The sequence below is a fragment of the Carassius auratus genome, unplaced genomic scaffold (genome assembly GCF_003368295.1).
Source record: "Carassius auratus strain Wakin unplaced genomic scaffold, ASM336829v1 scaf_tig00214568, whole genome shotgun sequence".
Classification (NCBI taxonomy): domain Eukaryota; kingdom Metazoa; phylum Chordata; class Actinopteri; order Cypriniformes; family Cyprinidae; genus Carassius; species Carassius auratus.
In genome coordinates, this window is record NW_020527713.1 from 318,398 (window position 1) to 330,381 (window position 11,984).

Genomic DNA, 11,984 nt, shown 5'->3' on the forward strand with positions numbered 1-11,984 from the left:
TCATCCAACATTCCCTTTAAAAGCAGGTGCGCAAGTTCCATTATGGATTGCTATTATTATGGCGTATTTACCAGGCGCACGCCAGGAGCGGTTCACAGCCGAGGAGACTGATGTTCTTGTAAGAGCAGTGAAAGACAGAGAAGTTGTGTTGTATGGGGATGGGAGAAACCCACCCAAAATAGCGTCGGTTAAACAGGCGTGGGAGGAAATAGCCACAATTTGTCAGATGTCCTTATATACACATATGTCTTGCCACTATTTGGCCAACAGGTCTGATCCTTAATTACTACAATTAGCCTGAATAATTTGTAAGCTAAATTTATGCCTATTTTTTCACATCTTCGTGGCACACCACAATGATTTCCGTCATCTCACGTGTTAATATTTTTTAGTGTAACAATTTATGATTTGCAAAAATATCTGTTGCATCTGTGTAGATTACATGAGCAAAGTGTATGCGCGTTGTGCACGCTATACATTATGGTCAAGCATGCGCCCTTAAAATAGCATAATGAACAACGCGCAGCGCGCCACTGACTTTAGACTAGGTTTTTTCTGGTCAGTGGCGCAATTGTTTAATGGAACAGCAAAATAGCACCAGGGATTGTTTGCGCCGGAACACGCCTCCTTTTTTGCGCCGAACCGCCCAGGGAGCGCAAGTTCATTCACTAGTTTAGCGACGTGCTTCTGTGGAGGGAAAAGCGCGCTTTGCGCGGGTGCAAAATAGGAATGACACATGCGTCGGTGTACAAAGTCAATTGCGCTGGGTGCAAGATAGGGCCCTAGGTTTTTTCTGGTCAGTGGCGCAATTGTTTAATGGAACAACAAAATAGCACCAGGGATCGTTTGCGCCGGAACACGCCTCCTTTTTTGCGCTGAACCGCCCAGGGAGCGCAAGTTCATTCACTAGTTTAGCGACGTGCTTCTGTGGAGGGAAAAGCGCGCTTTGCGCGGGTGCAAAATAGGAATGACACATGCGTCGGTGTACAAAGTCAATTGCGCTGGGTGCAAGATAGGGCCCTTAAAACGTGTCTCCTCTCACTTAAACTGCATCCTGTTCACTAACAAATTCACTCTATGCTCATGTGTTAGACATGAATTATTTTCGCACGTTTTTATTTCTAGCCTTTTACCGCAGTGAGAACGCTCTGATCCGTCAACATTGGCTCAGAAAAAAGGCGCATCACAGACAGTGTGTGAACCTGGAGTTAGGCATATGCGCACGCTCAAATCGTGATTTTAGGACGTTTTCTTTTAATCGCACAGCCCTAGAATGGACTGGAAATGAACAGAAAATAATTGGCGGCCCACCTTCAATACGACGACCACAGGTTGAAAACCACTGATGTAGGGAAATACAAAATAAACTATTTATGTACATGTTATTACCAATGCCTGCAAAGGGAGCCAAATGCCATGTAATTGCTGCTGTTACACTTACAGGACAATCAAATCCTTGTTTAAGCTATTGACCAAACATTTAATTCAAATATTAACTTAATCTTTCATTTTTGGCCACCTTTTTTGCTATAGATGACACAGCCTTTATAATTTATTCAATTTATTATTTGAAGCGTCTCGTTTTTAAGGTGGAACGGATAGCGTCAATGAGAAACTGTGAATAAGAAGCTGAATTCAGCCTTGTTATTTAGTAACAGATTAAGTAAGTCTCATGTGCGCACAGCATGCAGAGTAGTTTCGTTTCAAGTGAAAACAGCAGAAAAGCTTGGAGGTTTTAAAAGAGTGCAAAAGGGAATTATACAAATGAATATACAAATTTATTAATGTACTATGAATGTTTTGAGTGTTTTCAGAAACGATTCGATGTAATTTGGTTTTCAGTTTTCCTCCATATAATACCTGAAGGAAGTGTTCACTAGTGCATTATTGCTTTGTCCACTGAGGTTACTGTACTTAGCCTTTACATGATTTACAGAGACTTGTATTTACATTCAACCTATTATTAATAATCCTGTGGAGACCATACTCAGAATTTGTGCTCTGCATTTAACCCATCCAAAGTACACACAGCAGTGAAAACGCACACACTGAGAACACACTATGAACAGACACCTGGAACAGTGGACAGCCATTTATGTTGAGGCGCCCAGGTGCAGTTGGGGGTTTGATGCCTTGTTCAAGTCGTGGTATTGACGGGCCGAGACTCGAACCCTCAGCCTTAGAGTTAGGAGTCAAACTCTCTAACCACTAGTCCACGACTTCCCCAATTCAGTTTCTGTGTGCCCTGCTGTAAAATTTGACCGGTTAATGAAAAGCTTATGTGGATTCTAACATTTAACAATTCAGATAAGTTATTTAGAACCATTTTTGGAGCAGATAAAATACATATAATCATTTATTAATCAATTATCATTTTGACATATATTTTCTTTAAAGTCTCAAATTTGAGGTTTACGTGCTTTATTTGAACATTTACATTAGATATTTACATTTACAACAAGCTATTAAACTTTTGTCAGTCAAGTTGTCATTTAAAATCCAAAAATCATTGGTAATGTTATTGTTTCAGCGATTATGCAAGCAAAAAGTCATTTTATTTGCAATTTATTGATTTTTATTGATAACCGTGATAATTTTGGTCACTATAATCTTGATAAGATATGTTCATATTCTTACATCCCTAATTGACTCATTATGTACAAAGGTGTGGGTTTTAAAAAGCCCCAGTGCCTGTGCCTTTTTTTGAGAGTGTATAATAACCAAAATGCACACACACAAACACACACACAAACACACACAGGTATAGCACTGGGGTCCAGTGTGAAAATCTGGGTATGTTTTGGTTGGCCATCAAGAGCCTATAAAATGTTCTTTTTATTTTAGGTATGATCAGGCTAACCACCGCTAAAATATGGGGGGAAACATATTTAATTAAAAAAGTATCTGCAGTGATCATAAAATAACAATCATACCAGCAACATTATGCAGTTTTTACCATTGATTTATCAGTAGTGCTATACATTTACCACTAGATCTTGTTTCATAACTAAGAAAGAACAATGTTAAGCATGTGCAGTACATGATGTACCTGAATAAGAAGCTACGAAAGTGTTAGGTTTTTAAGGTTGAACGGATAGCTTCAATAAGAAGCTGCGAATAAGAAGCTAAATTCACCCTCATGTTTTAGTAACAGTGCACACAGGTTGCAGAGTAGTTTCGTTTCGAGTGAAAACTGAGCGGAAAAGCTTTGAGGTTTGAAAAGCTGCCTGGCCAAAAACTGACCGAATTTGCATTCCCTGAGGTAAATTTTGACCTAGATCTTGATCTTGTTTCATAACAAACACAGAACAGTACAGTACACAATGTACCTGCACAAACCTTTTTAAACAAACAAGACTTACAGGTTTCAGTAGATTAATAGTTGCATGATTTACCAAAACATACTAATATATTTTATAATTTTACCATGGAAAATATTATATGCATATCACACATTAAGACCTTAAAATAGAATAAAAGAGTTTCTGTTAAAAAATAAATTTTAAATAAATGTAGGAAAATATTAAAACTGAGATTATTCTTTTAATTTAGATTCTGACATTTTACATCTCCATATTACACATACAATACCCAATATATTGTATGCATGCTTGCTCTCATTTTAACCATGAAATATGTCGTAATATGACATTTTTCCAACTATTTAACTATTTGTGGTCGATTGTATAAATAAGTGACAACAACCCCATGTTATATGTGCATTACCATTGATAGATGCATAAGAGAAAGTTGTTTTACACTTTCAGGCTACTTGAAGCTTCTGCCTTTTGAATGTGTCCTTGATGGAGCCCTGATACAGTCCTAATTAAAAAATTGTGTGGGAAATCTTTTCTGAAAAGGAGACACAAAGTGAATAAGAAGCCAAGAAAGCATCGGGTTTTTAAGGTTGAACGGATAGCTTCAATAAGAAGTTGCGAATAAGAAGCTGAATTCAGCCTCATGTTTTAGTAACAGTGCACACAGCTTGCAGAGTAGTTTCGTTTCGAGTGAAAACTGAGCGGAAAAGCTTTGAGGTTTGAAAAGCTGCCTGGCCAAAAACTGACCGAATTTGCATGCCCTGATGTAAATTTTTACCTAGATCTTGATCTTGTTTCATAACAAACACAGAACAGTACAGTACACAATGTACCTGCACAAACCTTTTTACACAAACAAGACACAAGTTTTCAGTAGATTAATAGTTGCATGATTTACCAAAACACATTAATATATTTTATAATTTTACCATGGAATATATTATATAGTATATCACACATTAAGACCTTAAAATAGAATAACAGAGTTTCTGTTTAAAAATTAATTTTAAATAAATGTAGGAAAATATTAAAGGGGGGGTGAAATGCTATTTCATGCATACTGAGTTTTTTACACATTTAAAGAGTTGGATTCCCATGCTAAACATGGACAAAGTTTCAAAAATTAAGTTGTACGTTTGAAGGAGTATTTTTGTTCCAAAAAATACTCCTTCCGGTTTGTCACAAGTTTCGGAAAGTTTTTTTTTCGAGTAAGGCCCTGTGTGACGTTCGATGGAGCGGAATTTCCTTATAAGGGCACTTCTGCCGGAAGAGCGCGCGCTCCCGTATAGCAGAGCACTGAGAGCACAGATATTCACTGATCAGAGCGAGAGTGTCGCGAAATGTCACAAAAGGAGTGTGTTTTTGGTTGCCAGGGCAAGACAACCCTGCACAGATTACCAAAAAAAAAAAACAGCATTAAGGGACCAGTGGATGGAGTTTATTTTTACAGAGCATCAACGGAGTTGTGCAAATGTTTTTGTCTGTTCTCTGCATTTCGAAGATGCTTGTTTTACAAACAAGGCCCAGTTTGATGCCGGATTTGCACATCGTTTATTTCTTAAGGATAATGCAGTCCCAACGAAAAAGGGTCACGATCATGTGTTGGAACCGCATGCGGTGAGTAAAACTGCTTAAAATATCTCTGCCTCCTTGTCAGTGCGTCCGCTCCCGGAGCCGAGTTGCCCTTGGCGTTGCTGCTGCTGCTCTCGTTCAGTTTCAGCCTCGGGATCTGATTCTGGATCATAAATATACGCTGAATCTGACTGTTAGCCATGGTTTGTTTTGGATGATGTTTTTTTTTTCCTCACGGTAATATCACAGCTTCCAAACCCTCTCAAAGCAAAAGCCTACTGGCGCTCGTGATTCTTTAGCTCCGCCCACACGTCACGCCTCCAGTCGGTCGTGTTTTTAAGGGAAAAATCAGTACAGACTATCTTTCTCTTATGAATATAATAAAACTAAAGACTTTTTGGAGTTATGAAGGATGCAGTACTACTCTATAGGTACTCAAGATTAACAGGATATTGAGTGAAAACGAGCATTTCACCCTCCCCTTTAAGACTGAGATTATTCTTTTAATTTAGATTCTGACATTTTACATCTCCACATTGCACATACAGTACCCAATATATTGTATGCATGCATGCTCTCATTTTAACCATGAAATATGTCGTAATATGACATTTTTCCAACTATTTAACTATTTGTGGACGATTGTATAAATAAGTGACAACAACCCCATGTTATATGTGCATTACCATTGATAGATGCATAAGAGAAAGTTGTTTTACACTTTCAGGCTACTTGAAGCTTACTTGAAGCTACTGTATGGAGCCCTGATACAGTCCTAATTAAAAAATTGTGTGGGAAATCGTTTCTGAAAAGCATACACAATGTGACACAAAGTGAATAAGAAGCCAAAAAAGCATCGGGTTTTTAAGGTTGAACGGATAGCTTCAATAAGAAGCTGCGAATAAGAAGCTAAATTCACCCTCATGTTTTAGAAACAGTGCACACAGGTTGCAGAGTAGTTTCGTTTCGAGTGAAAACTGAGCGGAAAAGCTTTGAGGTTTGAAAAGCTGCCTGGCCAAAAACTGACCGAATTTGCATGCCCTGATGTAAATTTTGACCTAGATCTTGAACTTGTTTCATAACAAACACAGAACAGTACAGTACACAATGTACCTGCACAAACCTTTTTAAACAAACAAGACTTACAAGTTTCAGTAGATTAATAGTTGCATGATTTACCAAAACATACTAATATATTTTATAATTTTACCATGGAAAATATTATATAGCATATCACACATTAAGACCTTAAAATAGAATAACAGAGTTTCTGTTTAAAAATAAATTTTAAATAAATGTAGGAAAATATTAAGACTGAGATTATTCTTTTAATTTAGATTCTGACATTTTACATCTCCATATTACACATACAGTATCCAATATATTGTATGCATGCTCTCCTTTTAACCATGAAATGTGTCGTAATATGACATTTTTCCAACTATTTATCTATTTGTGGTCGATTGTATAAATAAGTGACAACAACCCCATGTTATATGTGCATTACCATTGATAGATGCATAAGAGAAAGTTGTTTTTAACTTTCAGGCGATTGAAGCTTCTGCCTTTTGAATATGTCCTTGATGGAGCCCTGATACAGTCCTAATTAAAAAATTGTGCGGGAAACAGAAATCGAATCAGTTATCCAGATTCTAAGACCACCTGATGTAATGTAAGAAATGTAAATGCGTCACCTCCTGACTGGCTGATGATCTGGTCTGCTTGTATAAACCATATTAAATGGCATATTAATGCCAAGTTCAAATGCAGCCTTTGATTTACATTTATTCCATATCAGCTTAAAGAAAAATCAAGATATCCACGATATCATTACTTATTGATGTTATAAAGCACAAAACTACAATGATTAATCGTTATGTTGACGAGCCCTGTGAAATTAAGATCTAGTTATCATACACCACACCCAGGATCTTGACTGACCTAGATGGTGTGTTATCAAGCCTAGCTGAACTGTGATGCTGTGTTGAAGTGCTGGGCTGGACTGCTTGATTTAAATGTAAATTAAAATGTCATTTTACTGAAACAAGTAAAAGGTAAAATAAATAACGGACTAATAAAAAACTATACACCATATGAATTATGATTCAGCACAATTAAAGAACAATGCAAACAATGCAATCCTGCAAAACAAGATTTACAAAACGCCTACTATGTAAAGATTCCCAAGCATTGTTCCACTGTCTATAAATACAGTAAAATTACTTTCATTATCAGACAAGTCAACAGACAATTGTAAGGTAGGTTTTCTAATACTTGTCTCTCAAATGTCACGTTTGTGTCTTATGGTGTAAACTACTTTTTTTTTTTTTACCTGCTTGATTGCTGTCAGTTTTCATGTCTGTTTCTTGTATTAGATTACTCTTCAAGCTTTAGCTGGAAAATCAGCAAATATACTTAAACAAATCCAAACTTAAATAAACAGGTTTGATAATATTCTGACTAATTTAATGCATGGAATAAGTGTTTTGTTGTCCACAGACAGAGATAACGTCAGTCAAGCACTGAAAGGAGTAAAATCAAGAATCAAACAAGTCCATCCTCTGAGCTCAAAAGTATGTTGTGTGTTCAAGTTTCATATAACAAACATCTAAGAAATAATACTGTTGTGCCCAAATATTAAATAAATCTTAAGCTTGAATTAAACATTTTGGTCCTTCTTTAACCACTCTGCCTCTTTATTTTTCAGTGGCACCATTCACCATTGCAGTTTCATCGTGTGCATTATTTAGACAAGATAATTCCCCAGGAGTTGCTTTTCCATTAATCAAGGTAACAGAATTTCAGTGAAAATGTATTTTCCTCTATATTATCTGTGTCAATCAATAATGCATTTACTTTTACCGTTAAACCCAGTTTAGAAATGAAAAGGTCATTTGGAATCCTTGTACTATTATTAAACATCAGCAGAATGTTTGTAATTTCTTTATTTCCATGTGTATCTATTTTCACTGAGACTGCTTTTCTCTATCTGACACAAATAATACACAAGTACTTAACTTAGTTAAATCTATTAAGAATATTAAGTCACCTAATTTGTTTAATCTGATATTGCTGTACCTAGGCACTTAAGATGGTGAATCAACGTTTGAGGGAGATGGATCCAGCCGTTGAGGAGCCGTTTAAAATAGTGGTGATAGCTACGTTTACCAACATGGATGACCTCAAAAAGAGAATTGACCACTATAGTAAGTGTAGAGGAATGTTCAACAAAACTTTATTTTCTTGCATGTAACAGTGAATAATTCTGAAAAATCTTCAAACATTGCTCTTTCATATTAAGATATATCATGGCTATTTACTATAACATACAAAACATTTTGTTGTGGTCAACGCAAATAAGGAAAGTTGTTGGAATGTTGGACTGACATGAAGGTGTGTTAATGATGATAATCGAAGTATCCCGAAGTATCTCTTTAAGTCACTGTAGACCCTAAAGATTTTTTTTTTTTATTTGAATAAAATAAGATTTTTTTTTACGATTTTTTTATTCTACTACATACAATGTTGTGATGCTGTCTGTGCAGATCTAAAAATTGAGATTGTGGGATTGAAAAAAACCATCCTAGAACACCTGAAGGCGATCAAGCCTGTTCTCTTCCTTTCCAAAAACGAACAGAATGTGAGAGAGGCCATCGGTGCAGGTGATGCTTCAAGTTTTTTTTTTTTTTTTTTTTTTTTTTTCCATGTAGGTTTTTAGAGTACAGAAGTGTTACTTCTATAACTTTTTAATGAGGCATTCTTGTTCAGGATACGGAGCAGCCACTATGATCCAGACAGATTACGATGAGTACAGTGATGAAGAGTTACGTGTGGCCTTTGATGGTGATGGAGTCCTGTTTTCAGATGAGTCAGAGAAAGTCACCGCAGAGAAAGGTCTAGAGGCTTTTTAACAAAATGAGCGTGATAATGAGGCCACACCTTTGGCACTGGTAAGACTGTTGTTCTGAAACCACTTGTTAGTACAGCTGATTCTCAAAAGGGTCAGTCAACCCTTGTTTTATTTCACATTCACAAGGCACACACCACACAGACTTGTTATTTAAATTAATATTCAAAGGAAGCTTCCACTGATAATTCAACTGTAAAAGAGCTTCTGCCCTACACACATTGAGTGTTGAAAGTTAAATCGTCTGCTGTAATCAAAAGAATGCACAAACTTGTTATAACTGTTATATGCCTTAAGATAAGTTTTTAATGTAATAATGTAGTAATTATCTCTCTCGCTCTAAAAAAATATTTTTGTTAAATTATTTTGCAGGGTCCTTTAAGTGAGTTTTTTAAAGCTTTGGAAGGTCTCCAGAAGAGACACCAAAAGATTCCAATTCGTACTTACTTGGTAACATCACGCGGCACATCAAGTCCTGGAATCAGAGCCCTAAAGACTCTTCAGGAGAACAAACTGGAGATAAATGAGGCATTCTTTCTGAGTGGTGCCCCTAAAGGGCCTGTGCTGAAAGCAATCAATCCTCACATATTCTTTGATGACCAGATGACACATGAAGTAGCCCTTCAAAATGGGGTAATTTGTGCTCATGTACCTTATGGTGTGAAGAATAAGTGAGAATAAAGCCTAATCTTACATATAAAAGGGTGAAACTATATTTTCTTCCGCATTATAGTTTAAAATGTCAGGAAAGCTACATTTGGTAATTATTTTCTGTCTTGTTTCTTAAGGCTTAAAGTGTAAATTAAATTAAGGCAAATGCTGATTTTATGGTATTGTTGAGCTGGTGATTATATTTTAATGTAGAAACTGATCAATAAATCATTACATAAATGTATTTGTCTTTGTTCTGGTTTCTCACTATTATTTAATAGATGAAGACATTATATTTTCTCTGCATATCTCCCTCTCTCTTTTTTTTTTTTTTTTTTTTGTCCTTCTTGATAACACACCAGAAACTATAAATATACTATAAATGCTCTCAAAGACAATGATGTGGAATTCAAATGGATAAATAAATGACAACAAATACTTCCATAGCTTTACAAAAACCAATGGTTACATGCTATTTAAAAAATTGCACTTTAATAATAATAATAATAATAACAGCAGCTGTAGCCTGTAGGGAAGACTAGCTGTTAAATCAAAAATACAATTACATAAATATATCCAAACTGTATATATATATAGGCCTATAGCTAGTGGATTGTGCATGTTTTAACATTTAGTTCAAAACCGTTCTGACCCTAAAACTAAATCATATATTTTGTAATAACTGCCACTACCAAATAGCTGTTCGATAAAAAAAGCAAACACTTGAATGCATTCAGATAAGAGTCAACTAAAGAAGTATAAACATTTTAACTGAATCTGAACTTTGATGTCAGTAGCCTAACTAAAAGTAAAACCATCTCAAAGACAAAACAGGTGTTGTTTAACTGCTATAGTGACGTGCATTTAAAACGGCACTTTTAGAGCACTTAAAAATGAGAAATGGGAGCGTTGTAAATTGTTATTTTTCATCTATTTATTTTGCTTTTTAAGACACTTGTCTAAGGCTGGTGACGTCACATGGTCGTGTTGATGCTGAGAGTAACTCAACTACCGCTTTATTTTATATATATATATATATATATATAGACTGTTTTTGACTTACAAAATGCCAACTGAAAAGTCATTAGAATGTATATATATATATATATATATATATATATATATATATATATATATATATATATATATATATATATATTATTATTATTATTATTATTATTATTATTATTAATATTTAGTAATTAGCTTTTTTTTTTTTTTGGAAGATCCCAATCTTTCCCAAAGGTTTTTTGTGTTTTTGTAGGATTTCATGGGCTGACTCACTTTTTGATACAGTTCTGGTATGATTGTTCAATGTTTCCAAATTTTTCTATTGGCTCAGTTACTGCAAGAGGGTTGGCGTAGTGATGTTAAATGTAAAGCAATTTTTTATATACGAAATCGCTTAATACTGATTTTTGTTTTATACAAGAGTCCCATGCAAATTCTAGTGATTTTAAGTTTTGGAAATCACAGTGGGGTGATGAGTCATTTTCTTCCTTTGGTTCAAATTTCTCAGCAGGTGTTTTAACTTTGAAGCACAAGTTTAGGGGTAAGATAACAGAAAAAATATCTGATCCTTAAGGCCATTTTCTTTTTTTATTGGTTACTTTAAATTATCTTTTCTTGTCCTGGGTAACATTTATGGATTTAATTCCACAAAAAAGAATCTTAAATTATTTAATTCAATAGAAACACATTTAGAGTATTTCAAATCTAAATATCCTAATGTGTTTATTCTTTTGGGTGGAGACTTTAATCAAGCAATAAATAATAATTTGGATAGATCACCACCTAGACTGTCTGATAGTTCATCAGGCCTTTGTGGTCTGATCTCCCGGTTTGGCTTAATTGACATTTGGAGAGAAAAAACATCCACATGCTTTACAGTTTACTTGGTCTAACAATTCTGGTTCACTTATATCAAGAATATATTTTTGGTTAATAGCGGACTCTTTATCCTAGATAATTTATTGCTCTATCTTGCTCAATTTTACATTCATAAGTGTAAAATTTCAAAGAAAAATAGCTACTTTTTTATTTTCAGGAAAGATTTTGATCTGTATGTAAACTCTTTAAGAAACTCTAATAATTCTATTGCATGTAAGACTCTTTCATGGTGTAAGTTTTATAAGCTAACATAGTTTGCTTTTGGAATATTGTTTGTAACCCTCATTGTCTTTTGTTCTTAATTTATCTTTGTAATTGTATTTGTTTTTTTTTTTTTTTTTTTTTCCATTGCATAATAATAATAAAAAAATCAAACATAATAAAAATAAATAAATAAATAAAATAAAAAACTCAACTACCGCAGCAAGCAGGAAGGACACAATAATTCTGCCCCCCTGACCCCATAACAATATGAGCAAACCTGAAGGCACAGAGAGAGGAGGACAGTCCAAATCCGATAACTGCAAAAAAAAAAAGACTGGGTAGCTGTAAAAGCGTTATTTGACGCCACGTGAAGCCACGTCCGGTAAGCGTTTCTTTGTGTAACGTTATATAATCTGTGAATGGCAGCAGCGTCTCCCTCATCC

At 35.0% G+C, this 11,984-nt stretch overlaps 1 protein-coding gene across 1 annotated transcript; it reads left to right on the top strand.

Annotated features, from left to right (window-relative positions):
* The first annotated feature begins 7,116 nt into the window (after nt 1–7,116).
* Nucleotides 7,117–9,919, top strand: LOC113092322 (cytosolic 5'-nucleotidase 1A). Its single transcript, XM_026257901.1, has 7 exons — nt 7,117–7,147; nt 7,389–7,462; nt 7,597–7,679; nt 7,972–8,095; nt 8,435–8,551; nt 8,658–8,839; nt 9,169–9,919. Coding segments are annotated over exons 2-6 (468 nt in total). The 5' UTR covers nt 7,117–7,147; nt 7,389–7,461; the 3' UTR covers nt 8,801–8,839; nt 9,169–9,919.
* The last annotated feature ends 2,065 nt before the right edge of the window (nt 9,920–11,984 follow it).

Bases quoted from the DNA above. Each gene is read 5' to 3' on its own strand.
- LOC113092322 (XM_026257901.1), top strand. The intron at 7,680-7,971 runs GTAACAGAATTT...TGCTGTACCTAG, and splicing joins TTGCTTTTCCATTAATCAAG to GCACTTAAGATGGTGAATCA. The intron at 8,552-8,657 runs GTGATGCTTCAA...ATTCTTGTTCAG, and splicing joins GAGAGAGGCCATCGGTGCAG to GATACGGAGCAGCCACTATG.